The sequence below is a fragment of the Dipteris shenzhenensis genome, chromosome 25, assembly GCF_047967505.1.
Source record: "Dipteris shenzhenensis isolate YYH24624 ecotype China chromosome 25, Dip_SZ_1.0, whole genome shotgun sequence".
Lineage (NCBI taxonomy): Eukaryota > Viridiplantae > Streptophyta > Polypodiopsida > Gleicheniales > Dipteridaceae > Dipteris > Dipteris shenzhenensis.
In genome coordinates this window covers 21,291,426-21,314,644 of record NC_141620.1, presented here as the reverse complement: position 1 = coordinate 21,314,644, position 23,219 = coordinate 21,291,426, and the positions used below count along the sequence as shown (strand labels likewise).

The window sequence follows — 23,219 nt, the reverse complement described above, 5'->3', positions numbered from 1 at the left end:
GTGATAAAATGGGCTTCACAGGCTTGCTCTTATATAGCCACCAGTTGTAGTCGGTTGGGCTCAATTGGGTGACCGACCCAGTCTACCCAAAATGGTCGACTGGGGGTCAGTCCTGAAATAGGCCACCGACCACACGATAGAACCGGTGTGCAAAATAGAGAAACTGAGCTACGGTCTTCGTTCGGGCCCATAGCCATTCGGGATCATCTGGGACTCCAACGCGCCCCACAACCCGAGAGTGGACTGCCCGAGAAATGCTCTATCTACCCTCAATGTGGTTAGTCATGGGACGCCTTCCCACACTTGCATGTAGCCTAGTTGGCAATGTGCCAACTCCATCCAGCCACCATCAGGCCACACATGGCCCCCATCTGGTGTCCAAACCAGGACCTATCGTATAACCGAGCTACTCAAATGCCTTCTCCTCATATGGGGAGCTTACAAGTAGAGTTAGCTGGTTCCTGCATAGTTACATGAGAGTGGAGCATTGATATCTAACACACCCCCTCAATGTCCACCCGCAAGTGAACTTACTTTTTCGGTCCAATGCCAAGTCGATGAAGATGCCTCTCCAGCAAGTCTCTTCTAAGAGCCTTTGTGAAGATGTCTGTAGCATTCTCTCTAGTCAAAAAGTACACCAAGTCAACCTCTCCATCCATGATGAGCTCACATACAAAGTGATATTGAATCTCAATGTGTTTTGTGCGAGCATGGAACATAGGGTTCTTTGCAATCGCCATGCAACTTTGATTGTCACATGATAATTGCGTAGGCTTGTTCTGCACTGCACCCATGTCCCCCAGAATTTTCCTCAACCACACTACCTCGCAAGAAGCAAAGCATGCTGATTTGTACTCAGCCTTGGTAGAAGAAAGAGCAACTATGGGTTGCTTCTTGCTGACCCATGACACAGCTCCAGATCCAAGTGAGAAACAGTAACTTGTCACTGATCTCCTGCTGTCCACGTCTCTTGCCAAATCCGAGTCACAGAATCCGGTCAAGATGTTGCCCTTGGTATAGGTGATGCCATAATAAATTTCATCTTTCACTCTAGACCAAGCATTTCCTTTAATCTGAGGCTCAAAACATGGTGCTATAGGATTACTGAGCTCTATAACAAGGTGTCTTACCAAATCATCTTCCTTGGAGCCATTTAGAAGGTCCTTTTTCTTCATATGCAAAGTGAAGAAAAGGAAAGAGACAAATTTCTTCATATGCAAAGTGAAGAAAAGGAAAGAGACAAATTAACTAGGGATATCATTTTGATCTCTTTCCATTACATGTCACATCGCCCATCACTTGAGTGTCTTTTTTGAGAAGTACAGATGGAGTGTACTTTCACTTTGTGCAAATTTATCACAAATCTTTTCCACATGCTTAGTTCCTAATGCATCACTATCAATCACTCCCTTAGTACTATCCGTGTCCTTATTGAGATGACCCCTATAACTCTTTCATGATAATCTTCTTAAACGATTTCAGTGTCTTTGGAGAGCAAAATCTGCATGTCGGCCACCTCCAGTAGCCGGAGTACTTCATCAACTGACAAGGGCACATACAAAGTTTGAATGGAGCAAAGCCCAAAGTAAAGATTTCCAAGTCTGTAACAATGAGAAAGGGATTAATCCTCTAGATTCTGAAGCCATACTAGAATTTGATCTTCCATGTGCATGTGGATGCATCGCGGATGAAGATTGGGTCCATCTTGCCCAAGCCCAAAGGAAACTTGGATTTTCCTATCTACTATGGAAGCTAAATGTTACCATCAATAGAGATGAGCTACTAGACAACTAAACAAGAATCCTTAAGTATGGTATCCAAAAGTTTCAACACTTTTGCTCAACAACCGATTCATCTTTTACATGTTTCATTAAGCATTGCTTACTTGATCCAAAAATCAATCATGAAGCCACGTGGTGGATGCTATTGCTTCAGGTATTTGATTTCAAGACCATCTCTGATCATTATTCATCACATTATGGAGCTGATTGATTGTCTTGCACAAATGATAAGAAATCCAATGAAGGGATTGATGATAGTCTCCTCAATGCTAATTTTTTTGTAGTGTCAATGAACAACACAAGCATGAAGAGATCATTCATATCTCTCAATGGCGTCATTTGCTAAAGATGCAAGAAGGAAATACTATGAAAGATTGTACTTAATCCCAAAATTATACACTTAATAGTAGCTACTTCTACCAAAAAGTATTCAATCGCTAGTGGCTACTTGTACCAAAAAGGGAGGGAAATGGTCCTTTGGCAATGTGTCTTTCCATAAAAAAGGGCACCATCATAGATGAAGCCCATCAAGGGGCCTGTGGTGGTCATTTCTCCACTGATTTCACGATACGAAAAAATCCTAAGTGTAGGATTATGGTGGAGCACTATCTATATAGATGTTCCAAAATGCCACAAAAACTACGATGGGTATTAGCAATGTTCACGGTACAAAAAATCCTTAAGTGTAGGATTGTAGTGTAGCACTATCTATGTAGATATTGCAAAATGCTACAAAAACTATGGCAAAGCTCATCGAAGACCAAGATCAAATCATCAACAAACCCTCCAACGTGTTTGAGGAAATTAAGTAGTAGAGGAACAAGTTGTAGCAACATATCAAAGAGCTTCTATAGTTGGTCACCTAGTTGTAGGACCTTGAGAAGCCCAAGCTAAGGAAATGTTGGGACCCCAAAGGTGAAGGAGGTGCAAGAATCATTGGAGCCTCAACCTCTACAAACCTATGAACATCTTCTAAAGCAACCCCCAAGGTGAAAAAGCCAAATACAAAATCAAAGGAAAGGGTTGAGAGAAGCAGAAGGTCAAAGGATTAAAAGATTGAGGAGTCAAAGAAGTAGTGAAGCAAAGGGATAAAGAAGAAGAGATCCATGTAGCCAAAGTAATAGAGAAGCAAGATATTCAAAATGCTAGGTGGCTAAAGTAAGCAAAGAAGCAAGCAACCAAAGAAGACCAGAAGAGAATATCCCACACAGTAGAGCATCGAGAGATCTTTGAAGTTGAGAAAATATGAAAGCGGAGTTGCACCATGAGAAAGAGCCTAGGTATCCCCAAAGTAGGAACCCATTGAATTGGAGTCCTAATTCCAACCACTGCCAATTATCGCACCAAGGACTCGACAACGTATTATGCTTGCAACAAACTAGGCCAAGCTTATAAACTCATCTCCCCCATCTCCTTATCTATTCCACTCAACACTAAGAAAGCATGGCACCAAGAAGATGAAGTTATGACTCAAGAAGGAGAAGAAGATTGAGGACCATACTTCCCTCTTGTTAAGATTCTTGCCACCCTTTTGTCACTCCACAGCTTGAGAGGAACACATGACTTGATCATGGGCCTCAACATGGGGAAGGACATCAACTACAGGATACATTGCATCTTAGTGCATGAGGTCACAACAATATATGAACCCTTTAGCAATTCTAGTGAACCCTTGCCTTCCCAGTGGGTAGGTAGAATGCGTTTCTAGTTCCATGAGTAGTGAAGAGAGATTCAAGCCATGAGGATGTGGCTTGAAGCAAGAGTTGGGGCCAATGTTGGAATTCTAGAACTAACATTCAGGTATTCAATTAAGGCTAAAAGGAAACACTTTGATCAACAAGAAAAGTGAGCTAATTAAGATGCCAATCAAAGAGCAAATGGGCGAAGGCTAAGGAAAAGTGGGAAGTAGCTTGTACCCTCTATTAACATTGTGTACTGGATGACAAGTCCCTTGTAGACATGTCTACATGACAAATTGAGGTGGTGCTATGTGGCAAGGCAAGGTCATGAAGGACCTCGGGTATTCGAAGCCTTTGAGGATGTCATGTGATAGAAAACATAGGATCCATGAAGGTCAAAGGAGTGAATATGATCTAATATGATGTAATGGCACCTACCCCTTTGATAGTAGGTATGAATGGTTGATAAGGTGCAAATGTCAAAAGAGCTCATCTATATAATGTCCTAGAGTTATAGGAGTTATGGTCATTGCTACCAAGGCAACATTGGCACGTAGAGGGTTAAGGCAATAGAAGTGCATAGAGTGTGGCTTGGTAATCGTATTTGATGCAAATTTAGGCTAAGTAATAGAAGAAGGCACACATGAAATGTTGTTTTTAAACATATCAAGAGGAAACATAATAATTCTACACTTTTTCTTATGTTTTTACAATAGGGTTTTACATCGGCTACAAGGTCGAGAGAAGCATCAAGAATAGATAAGGCATTTTACATGGAAATTCTAGTCGATTAGAACTAAAATGGGCTTCAAACCTTATAAGCATTTTGGTTTCATTCTTTTCTTTTTTTATTAGAATAGAATTTTTATTTTTATTAGCTTTTTGTGTGCACAAAGAGTCCATTAAATGTTTTTCCCCAACTTATTATGAGCTAACATAACAATGCTTCTTTTCTCTTTAATGTTTTTACAATAGAACTTGAGGCTTGTTATAGGATTGAGAGGAACATAAGGTAATTTACATGGAAAGTGCACCATATTAAACTAAAATGGGTTTTAAATATTGTTATGAGCTAATCTAAGCATTTTGGTTTTATTCATTCATTCATTTTTTCCAATAAGATTCCAGCTTTGAAAGGAGGCTATTAAAAAGCTATTTGTGTCCCATCACCTCATCAAGTAACAATGCTCTGAGGAATACATGTTGGATTTTTTGGTCATGATGCCTTGACCAGAGACCGTGTGACCAACAACACCCCTAAGAACACACAGAATATACAATTATATGGATTGAGGTAAATTCATGTCTCCCTATAATTTTGAAACATCTTTTGCAGACATTCCAAGCATGCTTGCTGTGTAATTTAGATTTAAAAAACATCTAGGAATATCGAGAGGGATTTTTTGATATACTCTTGGAAGGTTTCTTCCATGATGCAATCAAATGGGGCCATGCATTCTTCAATCTGAATGGCATCACTTTGCTTGAGTATGTGCCCCATGTGGTGATGAACGTGGCCTTTTCTTCGTCTTCTTTGTCTAGATTTATCTAATTGTAATAGTGTATCCATCCATGAACAAATACATCTCATTTGTCTATGACTATTTTTGTGAATGGATTTGATGGTCTGCTCACTCAGCATCTAGTAATCGGCACAAACTCCCAAACTTGCTATTCTTTTTTTGTACAATGATGATTGGAAATAACCAAATGCTTTGTTTGACCTAGTAGATGATTGACTAGTTGGTCAATCTCTACCTTAACCAACTTCGTGTAGTTGGGGTTGTATTCAATATTGCTGTTGTAGAATTGGTTTTGCATTTAGAATGAGGGCAATTTGGTGCTGGGTTGGGGATCCCCTTAAAACTCGTGTATTTCCAAGTGAATACTTCTTAGTACTCCTTAAAGAGTAATTTAGCTTTCTTGAGAATTAGTTGAGAAGTTATTGGATCAACTTCGGTGCTTTGCATGATCCCATGTTGATTTCTTTGATCGCTTGACCTTTTGGTGATCTGTCCGCGAGACCATAACTTGACTGATTTGGTTTTCTAGTTGTTCTTAGACTTCTCTTTGTACTTCTTCATCTTGGATAAGCCTTTTGGAAAGGCCATATAAAGCTCTTTGTTTTCCATTAGCCTTTCAATTGCTACCCATGTTGAATCAATCATAGCGATGGCACAATGTTGAGGGTGAGTAGCTTTGTCTAAGGCATAGGACTCTTCCACATAGGTAGTCGGTGAGCTTGCAATTCTTTTGGATTGTGCTATTACGCATTGGTATCAACACATCCATTTTGTCTTCTAGGGTTCCATGTTCCCCTTCTTGACCACAGTCACTCTATTGCACAATTTGTCATATGTCCTTGTTGTGTAGTTTATCTCCCACGTGGAAAATTGTTATTGGGGTAGTGGTGATACCATTCAATGTCTTGTCCACAAAAGCAAAAGGAAATAGATCAAGTACTCTTCCTCCATGGTGCCTTGCAAAATTGTAACCGTTCACTAAAAGTTTTGTAGATGAAATCAAGGATTCTCTCCTTGATGTCCCATGCATTTTTGGTAGTTCATTCATATTTTTAGTGCTCTTGTTGCCTTGGTGCCTCACAGTGGGCTCAATGGTGGACTCATCCCAAACCTATCCATTTTAGGTTGCTTGCTCTGCCTTCGTCCTTGTGAGGGTCATGAGGATCTAATTTCTTATTCTTGCTAGAAATTGTTTGCTTTCTTTTTCTTTCCGAAAATTTCCCAAATTTGTATGAGGTCGGGTTCTTTGACTCTCTTGGTTGCTCCCTTCTCCCTCTCTTTGTTTGGGATCAAAGTGATGAACTATTTGGCATGCTCACTTCCCTTGCTATGTCAAGTATTCTTCTTCTCTAGTGTGCCCAAAGCCTTCTTATCTAAGGTTTGGTTCTAAAAATCCATTCTTCTCTTTGTTGGTATCTTAGTTGACATCGCACTCTTATGTCCCATTGGCTCCGACATTCACTAATAGTTCGTTTGCTTGCACTATACTGGTTTCTCCAATGCAACCCAATTTGCATTCCCCAATAGGGTCACAATATGTTAACACAAAACTGTGGTATTGCATGATAGTGCTTTGGTTTATCTCATGGGCCTTTGTTTTTCCACAGTTATGTTGGGCAATCGCCATTTCCAAATGACCTGTAGGGTGTCTTCTCTTTGTCAAGCAATGTAAATTGACATGCAGTGAATACATAGCATGAATACATAGCATGGGGCAACGGGAAACACACAACTTAAAAATCAAAAGAGAGAGAGAGAGAGAGAGAGAGAGAGAGAGAGAGAGAGAGAGAGAGAGAGAGAGAGAGTATAAGCACATGAATTGGAAATAGCCCTCTAATAGAGAGAAAATGTAAGCACATGAATTGGAAAGAGCCTTATTCTATTACTTAGCCAAAATTAGCAAAATCAAGATACAATGGGCTGAAGGCCACACTCAATGCACCAATGTGCAAGAATGACCCTAACTCCTAAAACTCTAAGACTTTATATACATGACCTCTTTTGAACTTTGTGGTGGGTACTACCCACTAGGTCATTTACAACCATTCACACCTTTGAGTCAGAGGTGTATGTGTAGACACCTGTGACCTTCGTGGATCCTATGTTCAGTGTCACTTGACATCTGCCAAAGGCTTCTAATAGTTGTGCCCCTTGCCACCATAACATTGCATCACTTTGTCACATAGCTTGGTCTATGAGGAACTTGGCATCCGATACATAATGTTAACACATAGCTACAACTTGCTTTTGTCTTTGCCTTGGCCTTTGGCCATTTGCTCTTTGATTAGTAGGTTGGTTATTTCACTTTGCTCTTCCATCAAAGCACTTGCTTTGGGACTTAGTTCAATATCTAAAATGTTAGTTCCTGGGCTCCATATGTCCCCCTCCCTCCATGCATCCTCATTAGAGATCTCTTCAGCCTTCATGTGAGGGAAAGCGTCGAGGTTGGCTACTTCCCAATAAAGTTTCTCTCAAATATTTTCATCTAAGCTTTCTAGAAAAGCCCCTCCTTTGATGCTTTCACTAATTCATAATGGTGAAAAAAGAGGAGTACGATTTGTGAGAATATTTTAGTGCTTTGCAAGCATGATGGTGACCTTATGTATCAACTTGTGAGTGTCAATTCTAACCATTGTTAGCTAGGTTAAGCAAGCTAACACTAAAATTTAGTTGAGAACACCAAGTTATGTATTCTATGTGAGACAAAAGTGTCAAACACTAGTGCTATGCAATGTGAGGCCAAAAGTGTTAAACACTAGTTCTATGCAATGTGAGGCCAAACCCAACACCATAAATGTGTGTATTATGTCCACTAGTTGAAGCAAAGTTGATTCCAAATATAACATTCATTTAAAATTTCAAGTATTGGATGTTGCTAGTTTTACAAAGTTGCTAGAATTGTACTTATGAATCATGATCAAGCTAAAGTTTGGTCTGTGGCCTTATGCCCCTCAAAAGAAAAGTAACTATATCAACCAACAAGGCCATTATTGACCCATGACCCATTCCATGAATTGATCTTTGAATGAAGAATTCTAATCTCCTAGGAATGACACACAACAAGCATAGCATGACCACAGATCAAGAACACACACACACATGAAACCTGTAGCCTAGACATCATAACGAGCTAACACACAACACACATTTAATAACTCCTTGAAAAAGTACTCTTCTTGATGAAGAAGAACCTGACTCTTTTGAAGAAGCTAAGGATAATGTGCATTGGATGCATGCCATGCCATGCAAATTATCATGTCCACCAGACATTGTCTACAAGGTCAGACACGCATATGTTTTTGTTTTTCACATTGATCTTTGGATGATAATTTTTTTTCTTATTTAGCATGTTGTTGTTGTCATATTTTGTTTAACCTTTATATCCTAGGTTTTTTGGAGGGAACAAGCATTGATATGCTATTTTGGTTTCTGAACTACTTGACAAAGTGATTTTTTTGTGTACGTAAATGTTGTATCATTCCTATTTCTAACAACAAAGAAGTATCCTTTACTTCATGATGCTGCTATACATATCATGTGCTAACACACAAACACATAGCATGGCCATGGACCAAGAACACACAAGACAATGAGCTAACACACATCACACATAGCACAACCATAGACCAATAACACACATACATGAAAACGTGCCGCCTAGACATTGTAATGAGCTAGCACACAACACACACTACATACATAACATGATCCTAAATCAAGGCCACACATGTGAGAACCCATGGCCAAGATAACCTTGAAAGATGACAAACTACACCTGCAAAGGCAACAACCTACACATGAAATATGGGTACTATTTACTAGAAACACTCAAACAAGAAGCAAGGAAACACACAAAATAGACACGATGACCACAACAAAGAAAATTGCCAACAAAACTGAACTTACACTAAATAGCCAATAGCTAACCTAGCAAGAAAACATCACAGTCATCACAATGACATAATGCCCATAATAGCACTTGACAATCGACACAATATGCAGTGCATAGCACCACCCAACTACAAACAACTAGCACATAGTAGGACACCCACATATACTCGGACTAAAAGCACGATGTGTAACTCACACGACTCAATCACAACACATGGTATACTAGACGCTCAAAGCACAAACTATAACTCAAATAGACACACAGAGCTCTAGATCACCCATACACCACAACCAACTCATCCACCAACACACAAATGATGCCCAGACTAAACCATAGGAACAAGTAATGAAACGATGTAAAGGAAAGAGCAAGCAATATCTAAACATAACACAAACCCCATATAAACACCTAAGACTACCATATAGAGAGCACAAGAATAGCAAAATTGTTCAAAACATAGTGCAACAACCAATCCTATTAGCACCCCAACACCCAAATTGACACACTATAGCATAGACCAACACCCAATTCACGAGAGAGAGAGAGAGAGAGAGAGAGAGAGAGAAGGGGGGGGGACCAAGAGAGCTACGTTGTGACTGACTGTTGTTGCTTCCTAAATAAAAATTATTGGAGCTCATTTCCTAGGCCTAGTGCATGGTCCCAACTCCTCACTGCTAATAAAAGAGACAAAGAAACCTCTAGAAATAGAAGGGAGCTATCTAAAGATAGGGATTTCTTGGCCTCCATGTCACTATCATTTCTCCAATGTGATAAGCATCCCATCATGTATTACTAACTACTTTTTGTTTGGGGGGGGGGGGGGCAGAAAAAAGGATTTCTTGGCCTCCATGTCACTATCATTTCTCCAATGTGATAAGCATCCCATCATGTATTACTAACTACTTTTTGTTTGGGGGGGGGGGCAGAAAAAAAAGTTTGATTATATTATGATCATAAGCTTTGTACACATAAGTTCCATAAGTACAAGAGACCCCTCTCTAGAGAGGAATAACCAGTCTATAGACAGAATAGCTCCTGCTCAGAGGAAAAAAACCAAAATCTACTTCGCCTAGTGTCTTAACAACATCCAGATAGCTCTAGGGCAGAAGAGAAGAGTGTACAATCAACTTGCAGATTCATCTTTGACGGGGAATAAGGATGGTAGGAGCTATGCTTGAAGGTCCATGCTAGGAGTTTGTGCATCTCCCAGCATCCTTGATGTGGTCATCCAGTTTAGCCTGCAATTGTGAGACCTGTTCATTAAAGTTATGGAATTCTTGATCCAGAAGAAATTTGGCCTAGACCACAGAAGGTAGTACTCAGTTAGTAAGAAAATTTCTTCCATACCACTTCAAAAATAACTGATCAGGATGCATGACCTCATCATTAAATTGATATGAATTCCTGGCAATCCATATAAACCATGCTCTGATGTAAACCCAAGCGGCATAAGGCAGTTTGATTGCATCTCCTAAAAGAAGTGATTTCCAGCTTGCTGATTGGTTCCCCTAGAATTAACTGAATCACCTTTCAGACTTTTCTATCCCTAGGGTAGGAAATAAAGAGATGGAGTATATCTTCTTTGATTCCAAAATAGGATTTACAAGTGCCATCTCCCTGCTAATCCTCAAGCTTCTGCAATTAGTCCAGATAGCTTTATGTAGAATTAGCCACAAAAGAGTAGACATTTTCTTTAATATCCTTCTGTCCCAGATCAGTGAGAACCTATTGTCCCATTTCTTTTTAGCATCAGCAAGTTTTCATCTGGCATTAACAACCTCTTCAATGCCCTCAGAAGGAGTAGCTATTGGTAGAAAAGATGAGCTACCAACCTAGCTAAACTCTCTAGTGAAGTTTAAGACCCTGCCCCCTTTCTAAGTAATGTCTCCCTCCCATAGTTGTAATCTGCTCATGACCAAATCTTGATCTGCATTACTAAGTTTGAATTCCCTTTTGATCTCCAGCCATGTCTTCCATTTGAAGTTGTTTTTGTCCCACAAATCTCCCCAAGTGACTAGACCTTTCTTTGAAAGTTGCCATGCTTTTAGAAAACCCTCATCACTTAGTTGGTGCTTGGTGAAGAAAACAGACACCCAAATTGAGTCCAGAGTCATGAAACTCCCTTTACCAAAGAGGACAAGTGACTCTTGATCTATTCAAAGGCCCCCCATAAAGTTTTCTAGAGTTGACTCCCCTTAGTCATACAGGGCTCCAGGTTACCAATAGTAGAGAGGAGAGGAAAATCCTTCCACCTAGGGGCCCTATAGGGTCTGACAAATTTAAAGTTTCTAAGCAGGAGGTTAGCCCAGTCACTGTCAGGGGAGGTGATAGCTTTTACTATCCAAGTGGCTGCAAGTTTGTAGGCTGCCAATTGGATATTGATTACTCCCAATCCTTCTTCCTTTTTGGGTTTGGTACAAAAGGACCATTTAACCTTTGATATTCTCCTTCTTGTATCACAACCCCCCATTGTCAAAGTCTATCTTTATTAGACACACCTCTTGTTTACTCTCCTTAGCATGAGTGCACCCTTCCAATAGGTTTATGATTACCTCTAAAAGGTGTCTATTTTTTATAAAACCTTTCTGTTCCTGTAGAATCCAATTATCCATCTTACTTCTCAACCTTTGGCATAGATCTTGTAAGAACAATTTAACATGGTTAGGGGTCTCCAATTTTTTAACACTGTTTTGTCTCCATCCTTTGGGATGAGTTTTATAACTCCTCCATTTAGGTGGTTGGGTAAGGAGCCCTACTTCAGCACTCTCTCTCCAAACTTCCATTAGAGAAGGGTCCACTGTGTCCCAGAAAAACTTGTAAAATTCTACCGGAAGGCCATCCTCCCCTAGAGTTTTGCCGTCAGCCTTGGAGAAGGTTGCCTCTTTTAGTTCTTGCAGAGAAAGGTAATTTTATAGTTGCATTCTGTCCAAGCAAGAAACTTTACATTGTTTGACTACTTGTTTGGCATTTGTCTCTAGCCTCCAGAACCTTATCATCACTTGGGTCAACTGTAGTTAGTAACTTCTTAAAATGACTGACTATAATCTCCACATTTTCCTCTTTTGTTCTGACCATATCCCCATCTTCCTTCTGGAAAAGAGGGATTTCCTCCTGGCTTCTCTTTTTTTTGATCCTCATAAAATTTTCTTTGGTTGGTCTATCAACTTTTCTTGCCCACCATTCCTTGAAATATATTTTTGCATTATGGATCTTAATTTGTTCCTGGATTTTGATTTCCTTTCTTTTTCCAAAAGTTGTTGTTGTTGGGCATTGCTGTCCTTCAATCTTGCCCTTTGTTCAAGTTGTTTCAGCTCAATCTTCAACTTATCCATCCTCCTTGCTTTGATGGCAGCTTTGCTCTTTCTGGCCTCTTTGAAAATTGCTTGTACACTTGCTACAGCATCTTGCCATCCTGGGAGCAAGAATCTGTAGCAAAGAAAGATAAATTCCATCTCTCAATAATATGTTTCCATACAGTCTGGAGTTTGAATAGAGAGGGGTTTGCTTGAAATTAGGAACTACCTTTTTTCCCATTTCCCAAATCAATCCAAGCTAGTACTGGCTTATGATCTGAAAGGGTGAGAGAGGAAAAGGTTCTTTGCTTGACTTCCAAAGCTTGATCTACTCGAGATTGGGCCACATATACTCTGTCCAACCTTGCTTCTCTTCTTAAGTCTCCTATCTGTCTATTGAAACCAAGTGTAGATGAGGTGTAGATGCTAGGTAAACCTATGTCAACCACTTGAAGGTTTACCTTGAGGTCTGCCCAAAGTTGAAGTTCAGGGCCTCTAAGACAAACCCTTTTGTAATCACCTGTCCTTTGAGCTCTCAACCATATTGAAATCCCCTAGAATAACACAGTCACTGCCCAAGCTCATCATTGCATCCCAAGTGGCTCTTCTGTCCATTGATCCAGTTGGGGCATAAATTGAAACTACAGTAAAAGAAATCCTTTTCAACTTGCATTCTAGAGCAAGCCATGTGTGATTTAAATCCTGATGGCAGTTAAGAACAGAGTCTTTGTAGTAAGATAATATTCCAATTGCAATTCCTCCTCTGCCTTCATCATGATCAATGTAAAACCATATCCTTTTGTTGTATATACTCTTGAGCCATTTTCCAAAGTATCATTAGTGACTTTAACATCTTGCAAGATAAGAAAGGTTGGAGAAATAGAATTTCCTCTCAGCTAGTTGACTAGTTCCTGACCTCTCCACGGGTCAGTCAATCCACAAACATTGAGTGTGAGGAATGAGTAAGGACTACTTACCATTCTTACTTTCCCCCTTTTATGCCTTGGGGTAGGGCTTTTGGGGGGGCCACTTTGGCCTTTGACTTGAGAGATTCTTCTCTTATTTTGCACAATGGCTTGAGGTTTAATAGGGGATTCAGTAGTCTTTTCCTGTTTTTGAGCCAAAGGGTTAGGGTGTTGAAGGGTTTAGGAGGAGTTTAAGGCTTAGAGGGAGGTTCAGGGTTTAGAAGGAGGTTTCACGGTTCAGAGAGAGGTTCCAGAGTTTAGAAGAGATTCCACGGTTTAGAAGGGGTTTAAGGGTTAGAAGGAGAATCCAGGGTTCAGGGTAGGGTACATGGTGAAGAATTTGTCTCCCTCGTAGATCATGGAGGTCAAGGGTTGAGGGACTAAGGGTTCAGGGGAAGCATAGGGGGGGAGAGAAAGAAGGTGTAAGAGCATGGGGGGGAAGGAGGCAAGAGGAGGAGGGAGGAGGAGGAGGGAGAAGAGAGGGAGGAGAAGGAAAGAGAAGGGAGGAGGAGGAGGGAGGAGGAGGGGGGAGGAGGAGAGGGAGAGGATGGGTTGCAAGGTTGGAGGAGTGGGGAGGAGGAGTTGCAAGGTTAGGACATGCTTTTGGATGTGGAGTGCAAGGAAGCATGGACACTTGGAGATAATTGCTTGGACTACCAAAGTAGAACTCAACACAATGCTCCAAAGAGTCTAGGCTTCATTCCATTATGGGGTATTATACAAATTGGAGAGCTTCTCTCTCTGCATGTAGGAATTGTACGACATTCTCTCTCTACATGTAGAACTTGCATATAGAAGTTGCATGTAGGAGTTGCAAGTTTAATGTAGGAAGTTGCATGTAGAACTTGCATGTTGCATGTAGGAGTTGCATATAGAACTCACATGTAGAACTTGCATGAAGAACATGCATGTAGGAATTGTATTATGTAGAACTTGCATGTAGAACATGCAAGTTGGATTCCTAAGACAGATTATTCCTAGCCTTACGTAAGTACAAACAGGGCTTTACCGCTACTCTACACACACATTCTGTGCTACCTAAGCCTATGTTGGCACAAAGACAGCATCTGTTGACCTTTAACAGTCCACTTGGGCTTGGGGTCTAGTTGACCTGTTGTTGGTTTTGTTCCTGAGTTTGCTTAGGCCTGCTATTTCTTTTCAAGGGACAACTTTTTACTGTATGGGTAGACAACCCACACAAAAAACAGGAATTAGGTAGGTGCTTGTAAACCAAAGGTTGTTCCATGAAGACACTCCCATTCCTATTGATAATTACCAAGGCATCTGGGAGTTACTCACAGCAACATTCAGCTTGACACATACTTGAGGGTGTCCTCTGGGATTAATTAACTGTTCTTTCTCTACATCAATGACCTGCCCTAAGCTTCTACAAAGGTTAGGAGCTTGATTTGCCAAAGAAAAGGGGAGGTTAGGGAGTTCAACCCAAACAGGGACAAATGTAGATCTAGGCTTGTCTGGGTTGAAATCCTCTGTCCAAAATTCTAAGTATAGAGGTTGATGTCTAATAGTCCAAAGGGCATGGTGTAAGGATTTCTAAGCCATGTCTTCAGTCTCAAATAAGAAGAAAAAGAAGCCTCTTTTGAGAAACCTCACACTAGTGACCACTAAACCTTTTTTAATACAATTATTCCTCAGCCAACCCTCAAGAAAGGCAACAGGAGGTCTGGGTCCTAGGAGATAACCAATTAAAGCATGGGATGAAAGCCAACTGTTCTAATCTATCCTTGTCTGGGAAAGCAACCACTTTACCTTTAGCAAATGATTTCTCCTCATCTTCAAGTTGGTGAACCTCTTGCTGATGTGGTCATGGATCTTCTGGTGCATTGTCTTTAGCTTGGATTTTGCTGTCTACTAGCTTGGACCCTCCATCTGCGCCATCACTAGTGATACTGGGTGAGGGGGGGGGGCAACTGTTCTTGGCTTCCTGTTCTGCTCCCAAGTATTGCATTGGTGTCGGAGCTCCTGGTGGACAATTGCATGTTCATTTCTTCCTAGCTCAGAATCCCCCCTTCCTCGAAGAGCTTGCATCAGTGGAGCTTGTCTTTTGACCATTGGTCGGGGTCGTGTCTTGGCTTTCCTAATGCACCCTGGGTATTTCCATTTGTGGCTCATTGTTGGGAGGAGTTAAGTCTCTCGTCTGATTCTCCTTGTCCACCATTGCTGGCAGCCGTCAAAAGAACAATGTGTGAACGGGGGAGTGAATAAACCTCCTTTGAATTCTTGGACCACGCCCGCATAAGAGGGCCTTGCTGTTGACTTGGGGAGTCTACTGCCAGTATTTGGCGATTGGGAGAGCATAATGCTAGTGCCTCGTAGCTCATACTCTTTCAAGGGAGCGTTGTTCGTATTGAGCAAGGGAGGAAAGTGGACGGAAGTGACCCGAGCAATATCAATGTCTATGTTAGGATTCTAGAAGTTGTTTTTGTGATGATCGTCTGTAGAGAATCCATGCATGAGGAGAGGCATCACTTCATACCAGGTGCTTGCTTTAAGGATCTTTCTGATGAAAAACACCATTTACACAAGGAAGACTGTGGCCATGATCAAATTGCCCATGGAGATCACCTTGATTGGTTGGTACCTATGAGTGATGGTTCATTTATGCTGAGCCATGCGTATGTCAATGACGATGGTGCATCCCAGTTTATCAGGCACGGGCGTCTTGTGAAGGTTGGAGAATCGTATGGAAGATTGAAAAAATGTGCTAGACAATGGTTTGATCTCTTCTCCTACGAGGTTCCACAACTTGAAGTCCATGATGATATTATTCCAGCTGATACAATTTCCCAAAATGTCTGTTCCAGTGCTGCTTTGGGCACTCAGCTTTCAAGTGATAGCTCTCGTTCATCTGGAGAAACGACTTTTGGAAGAAGGGGCCTTAAAATTGAACATAGGTAGTGAAGTGGGACCTTTGCAGAGAACTACCATAGATGTTTTGGGAATTTGCTGTCCTGCAGAAGCTCCTCTTGTGAAGAAGATTTTGGAGCCTCTGCCTGGAGTTCAAGATATATCAGTAAACATTGTAGCCAAAACTGTGACAGTATGCCATGACCCACTAGTAACTCCAGCTGCACGATTAGGTAGAAATCTTTGTCTGTTAAGCCTGGCAAGTGATTATGTATGCTCGACATTTTTTGTAGCTTGAATTTTTACATTTTGAAATTGTGCTACAGCAAAGTCGTGCAATTTTTACAAGATTTAAGGCTGACTTGTTTTTCAAGTGGACAAGAATGTTGAGGAAGATCGATCAGAATCTGATAGTTTGATTTGTGTGTATATCCAGTGAAATGTTTGAATGATGCAAGGCTAGAAGCCAGTATTCATCACCCTGGGGAGTGGAAGGCAGTCCACAAATGGCCTAGTCCCTATACATTGGCTTCTGGCTTATTGGTAGCAGTAACCTTTTTCCATTATATATACAGTCCATTACGATGGGTCGGTTTAGGTGCAGTGGCAGTTGGCACACCACCAATAATTTTGAAAGCTATAGTCTCATTGCGACGCTTGAAATTGGACATTAATGTCCTGATGCTCATAGCAGGCAGGTTCCTCTCTTAAGGATTCGTAGCAAGACCTTATACCTAAGCATATCCCTCGAGACAAGATGTTCTTGACTTGTGCATCAAAAGATGATAATATGCTGGAGTGATGACATTGTGGTTGTATTTGTATGTGTCACAGTTGGTGGTGCTATCGGACTAGGAGATTACTTGGAAGCTGGGTCAATTGCCTTTCTGTATACACTTGCAGACTGGCTTGAGTCTCGATCCAGTGACAAGGTGATTTTGAAGCACTCATTCTTCTTCCTGCCTTTACGCCTTGAATATGTTCTTTTACATCGAGAAGGGTATTTCTTGGTCTCTTTGTCTTAATTTAAAAAAATGATATGAGGCTGTATGTATGGGCAGGCTAGATCGGCCATATCATCTGTGTCGTGTTTAGTCCCCCAGAATTGTGTTCTTGCTGACAATGGAGTGAAAGTTCCAGTCTCCGGGGTTGGAATTGGGACAAAGCTTTCTGTGAAAGCCGGAGAGCTAATACCAATTGATGGCATTGTGATATCTGGAAAAAGCTTAGTAGATGAGAGCAGTTTGACTGGGGAATCATTCCCTGTAGCGAAAGAGGCTGGAGCAATTGTATGGGCTGGAACAATGAATATGGAAGGTATGTCCTTAGTTTCAAAGATGTTAAGATTTTCCAGGTACAACCACCAGAGAAAGTCACCTAAAATTGGGTGTATTCATCAGGATTTATTTGTGTCGAGACAACTGCCTTGGCTGAGGATTCTGCAGTATCGAGGATGGTCAAGTTAGTAGAGGAAGCTCAAACTCAGCGTTCTCACGTGGATCTACTGGTGGAAAAGTTTGCAAAATATTACACTCCCGGTGAGATAGAAATTTCAGCAGACTTGTTTGATGGTGATGGGGATAAATGTCTCCCTCTTGCCTCTATACACCCACGTCTGGTCCTCTCCGTCAAGGGAGGCTGGTTTCTATGATCTTAAAGGATGCTGTTTCTTTTCATTTGCAGTTGTGGTGGTCGTTGCTTTAGGAGTTGCGACGACCATTCCTTTGTCTGTGCATCCCCATAATATGCGGCACTGGTTATACCTGGCACTTGTTCTCATTGTGGTGGCTTGCCCCTGTGCTCTGGTTATATCAACACCTGTCACCACAACTTGTGCAATTGCTCGAGCTGCTCGAATGGGTCTTATTGTGAAAGGTGGTAGCTGTCTCGAAGCTCTTGCAAAGATTAAGGTTGTTGCAATGGACAAGACGGGGACTCTAACTGAGGGCCTTTTCCAAGTGGCAGAGGTGTGGCCTCTGGGTAACACAGACTTGAAGAAACTCCTTTACTGGTAAATGCACTTTTGGACAGATCTGAAGTTCAGGGAGTGTTTCGATGAAGAAAAGTGCATATTCAACTTATTTGGTTTGATTCTGTTTTGAAGGGTTGCATGTATAGAAAGCAAATCAAACCACCCAATGGCCTCAGCACTGGTCGCACATGCAAAGTTGCAAGGGATTGAGCCCTCTGGTGAGGTTGAAGACTTTACAATACTAGCTGGAGAAGGTGTCAGTGGTATAGTCGATGGCCACAAAATTCACATTGGGAATGACCGTCTAGCAAGTCGGCTCCTTTGGACTGAAGGTATGCTGTTGTGCTTTTGTCAAAAGGTGAGAGTAAGATTTGAGACCTTGGTTCTGTCGTTGAATATCAATATTACCAATTCCATATGTTCTGTATCTGTAGCTGAAAACAACGAATCAAGCATGCTGGAAAATTGGAGAAGCCAGGGTTGGACTATTTGCTGGGTTGGTTTGGATGGCATGCCTGTAGGAATTTTGTGTGCTGGTGATCAACTTCGACCAGAAGCACTTGAAGCTGTCAGTAACATGAGGGTAAGATTGTGATGGTTTTAATTACTAGCCACCACTACAGATACTTGCTTTTGAGACCTTCCTCTAGAAGAATTGATCAGAAGGTTGTTACATCTCAAGATAAAGGGAATGCTGCCTTTCTGAGGAAATTGATTATCCATTGTTTGGATACACTGTGTGGCCAGAACTTGGGTCTTCGGATTGCCATGCTCACAGGAGACAGTGTGGCTGCAGCAAATGCTGCATGTATGAAGGTAATTAGGAACCATTAATTTGTGAAATCGCTATTTTCATTACCATAAAATTAACTCCTTGGAAAGACCAGGGACAGAAAATAGTGGAGATATGCGAATATGCATCTGTCATTGGGCTCAGAAGTCTGCTGCTTGCTTTGTTGCAGTTGGGGGAAATAGAAGTGCATGCTCAATTGCTTCCTGAAGACAAAGTGGAGGTACTTAAGCAATTGAAAAAAATAGGGTCAACTGGCATGGTTGGCGATGGTATAAATGATGCTCCAGCTCTAGCTGCTGCAGATGTTGGTATTGCTATGGGTGTTGCTGGTACTGCTGTTGCAATGGAGACTGCTGATATCGCTCTTATGACAAATGATCTCAGAAAGCTGGCAGCTGCTGTGGAGCTTAGTCAAAGGGTCCGCAGAAAGATCCAACAGAACATATTTGTTTCAGTTGCAGTAAAGGTGCTTGTTGTTGCTCTTGCTATGGCAGGGTTTGCATCTCTATGGGGTGCAGTTCTTGCAGATATGGGTGCTTGTCTTGCTGTAATTTTCAATAGTATGCTCTTGCTAGGTAGGTATAAGAGTGGTAACCAGTCTGGGAAATCATCGGAGTGTGGAGCCAGCTGTTTGAAGCCAAGGCTTCCAGGAAGTTCAGTTTGCTGCAAATCAAAAAAAGATGAAGGGGCAGTAAGCCCACAGGATGGTGGTTCTTGTGCGAACAGATGTTTGTCAAAGCCATGCTGTCAACTGAATGCTAAGAACCCTAGTGGAATAAGAAAGAGGCTGTGCCAGAAAGACGACTGCTCAAAGGATTGCGAAGACACAGATTGTTGTTCTACTGTGCTTACCATACCCGAGGGTGGAACTGGTTGTCCGACACCAAGCAGTTCAGTTTGCGGCTGCAAACCAAGAAAAGATGAACGGGTTGTAAGGCCACAGGATTGTAACCATGGTCAAGATCATCTTGTGAACTGTTGTATAGAAAAAGCATGTTGTGAATTGAATGGTCAGAGATCAAGTAGTGGAATAACAAGGAGATTGTGCCAGAAAGACACCTGTACGAAGGATTGCCAAAATTTTGACTGCTCATCTACTGCAGCTACTATTTCTAAGGCTGAAGCAACTTGGCCAAGGCTTTCTAACAGTTCAGTTTGCTGCAACGTGAGAAAAGATGAAGGGGTAGTAAGGCCTCATGATAGTAGTTGCTACAATGATCATCACGATGCTCAAGGTTATCATGCACAGTGTGGTGTAGAAAAGTCAGGGTACCAATTCATTGATTGCTCTCCTGCTGTAGCTACCATACCTGAGAAATTAGGGACTGGAAGTAATGTTGCTGAGCTGCAAAATCCTTACTTGGGATCAGCAGGCAGCCTTTGTTGCAAGACTGAGACTTTGTGTGCTGGCTCTGTAACCAGGAATATTTGTTGCACCAATGATAATTCGAGTCTCATGGGCCAAGGTTTTGGTAGTGGAAATCCTAGTTCATGTGCATATTATCATGCAGCTGATAACACAAATGATGCATGAGAGTAGGAGGGCCCAACCCCACAACAAGAAGTCGACGGTCTGTAACAAAGACTGCAAGGCTGCAGAATGTGCTGCAGGAGGCTTCGACTGTCGTTCCATCCCTGTCATGGATAATAGGGATGTCATGTATGGGGGACTTGTTGTGAGAGAAGTTAGTACAGCACAGAAGCATCACGTGGAAGATCGTATTCGGCACCCCTCGTTGCTTTCATTGGAACATCAAGGCCATAAAACTTTTGTTTAGTAATTTTAATTAAAAACATGGTTTGTAAGTTCTAAATTTCTTAATCCCATTTGCTTATATTGGAAAACTGGGAAAGAACCAAACAGCTACCCTCTTAGGAGTGCTGAGAAGCCAATTCTGGCATCAAAGGTACATGATCAAAGGTATGCCTCTCCAGACATGCTTGCTCTTCCAATCTCCAGGTTGAACTGAACATGAAAGTTAAACTGCACGTTTGAATCCCATGATGCATTGATTTCAATCATTCGATAAATGCAGGTACCGTTCTTTCTTTCTTTTTTTTTTTTGGGGGAGGGGGGGGGGGGTGGTTTGAGGAGGGGGGATGAGCAAGGGAACACTTATCTTTAGCAAAGGCTAAAGGTGGGGATGGGGCCTACAACAGGCCTAGCAACACAATCTTGATGGGGCCAACCTGTGGCCATCGCTAGATGTTCAAGAAGATACATTTAATGAGCAGTAGCACAGACTCAACACCAGATACCTTTAGCTATACCTCATGGTTGTGGAGGGGATGTACACACATGACCAGTAGCAAAGGATTGACCCAGCCAATCTCTAGTCATAGCAAGGAAAGTCGGACATGATTGAGAATGTAGGCTTGACAGAGCCAAGGGGCTTACTACATGACTACATGACCACTAGCACCCAGGTGCCATAGTGCCAACTTCTAGGTGAGCTATAGGTTGGGGGAGGGGTCAAAGGACGGGAGAACGTTCAAAGTGGCTTCATGACAAGAGATTGGACAGGGGTTATAGGACATGAGCAATAGCATAGGCTTGATCGCTGATAAGAGGTTGGAAGGCTTCATTACATGAAAATCAAAAATTTTTTTCTGGCCCTTGCTTGTAGGTGATTGATTATGAAATTTGGATAATTAAACCATGTCTAGATCTTTGTAGTACCAACACTTGTCAACAATCACTCTAATTTATTGAACTCTTGTTTTTGGGTTTGCATTTGTTGAGTCCTTTGCTTAGAAATGGTGCAACAAAAATTTGAAATGCAATTCAATTTGTTATTATAACCCTCTCTCTCTCTCTCTCTCTCTCTCTCTCTCTCTCTCTCTTACTATTCTCCTTGACCTTTTGCATCCACTTATTTTCTTAATCCCCCTTTTTTCCTTAAATTTCTTATTTCTTATATTTTTATTAATTTCTTTCTTTTTTATTGTATTTTATCTTAATTTTCCTAAATTTAATCTTATTTTCCCTTAATCTTCCCTTAGTTTCCCTTAATCTTTTTCTATTTTTTCCCTTAATTTCCCTCATTTTTTCCTCAAATTCCCTTATTTTTCCCTTAATTTGTCTCTAATTTTCTCAGTATTTTTTTCTCATCTCCTTTATTTTTTCCTAATTTGTCCTATTTATTTCCTATTTTCTCCTATGTTCCCCAAATTTCTCTCTATTTTTTCCTATTTTTCTCTGTACTTGTGCTCATTCTCTATGTTTTCTAAACCTCTCTTCATTTGACCCATACCTTATTATATTCCATCTACCTACCTCTCCTCGATTGCCTTGCAGTCATCTTTTCGAACTAGGAACTCAAAAGAAGTGTGTGTGTGAGAGAGAGAGAGAGAGAGAGAGAGAGAGAGAGAAGTAGCCCAACTTGGGTGGGTTAAGCCTAGAATTTAGCCCACCTCTTCCCCCATCAATGAAGGAAGGGGGACACCTTTTAGAATTTTTTGAATCTTCCTCCCTCTCCCTCCCTCCTCTCTCTCCACCTCCCTCCCTTCTCCTCCCCCTCCTCCTCCTCCCTCTCCCTCTCCCTCCCCCTCTCCTTCTCCCTCTCCCTTCCTCCTCTCCCCTCCTTCTCTCCCCTCCTCCTTGCTCCTCCTCCCTTATTCTTGCCCTCCTCCTCCAGTCGCTCTGCTCCTTCTAACTCCTCCTCCTCCCTCCTTCCTCTCCCCTTGGGCTGGTTTAGGCACCATTAAGCTATGTTGTATCTAGCATGTGTATGATGTGTTCCTCAAACACCTTGTGTCTCGTCCACTTCTTACAGATGTCCTTTCTATTTGAAGAAACTCTCGTATTTTCATGCCAAAACGTCATCATTGTAGCAATGAATTCCGCACTTAGGCTATCTCTCCTTTTCTTGCATTCTGTTGAAGCCCAGAGACTTGATTGGGATGATCGTGAATTGCTTCTACTCTACGTTCAACTGCTGGAGCCACGTTGGTCCTTCTGATTAACAATATCTTTGACATTGTGCGCCCAAGCCATTTCTCCTTTGTTTCAGGGGACACCAATATAGCTAATGTTGCTCTCTTTCCAGCTAGTTGATCTAAGCTGTGCTCCCCTTTTACTTTCTATAGGCCATTTATTAGGTTAGAGAGCATCACCTCTTGGGCATGTAGTTGTTGGTAGGGTTGTTACTCTATTAACATTAGGGTGTAGGCTAAAGCTTGTGAAGAATCAAGACTGGTAATCACCTGAATGGCCTGATGTTGCTACCTCGAATGCTCCCACCAATTGTGATACCACGACTTGTGTTCTTTGCTTCGATGACAATGATTGAATGCGTGCATCTGCAACCACTTCTTGCTGCTGCTTTGCAAGGAGTATTCTTTTTTCTCGTTGTTTCTTCCCTTGTTGATTCGATACTGTGCTAGCGCTTTCCCTGACACACACTCTGTTCCTTGTGTCTTGACCTCGCTTTTTGGCTTTCTTATCTCGTAG

At 41.6% G+C, this 23,219-nt stretch overlaps 1 protein-coding gene across 1 annotated transcript; it reads left to right on the top strand.

The window, feature by feature from the left end:
* Positions 1–15,988: 15,988 nt before the first annotated feature.
* Positions 15,989–20,523, top strand: LOC147885597 (cadmium/zinc-transporting ATPase HMA3-like). The gene is made up of 10 exons (XM_087396386.1): positions 15,989–16,234; positions 16,438–16,695; positions 16,836–16,933; positions 17,063–17,318; positions 17,402–17,539; positions 17,685–18,012; positions 18,106–18,305; positions 18,408–18,556; positions 18,721–18,789; positions 18,936–20,523. The coding sequence occupies exons 2-10, from the start codon at positions 16,683–16,685 to the stop codon at positions 20,298–20,300; spliced, it is 2,616 nt and encodes an 871-aa protein (XP_087252512.1). The 5' UTR covers positions 15,989–16,234; positions 16,438–16,682; the 3' UTR covers positions 20,301–20,523.
* The last annotated feature ends 2,696 nt before the right edge of the window (positions 20,524–23,219 follow it).

Coding starts and splice junctions, on each gene's coding strand:
- LOC147885597 (XM_087396386.1), top strand. Junction 17,319..17,401: donor TGGAACAATGAATATGGAAG/GTATGTCCTTAG, acceptor TGTATTCATCAG/GATTTATTTGTGTCGAGACA. Junction 17,540..17,684: donor TGCAAAATATTACACTCCCG/GTGAGATAGAAA, acceptor TTTCATTTGCAG/TTGTGGTGGTCGTTGCTTTA.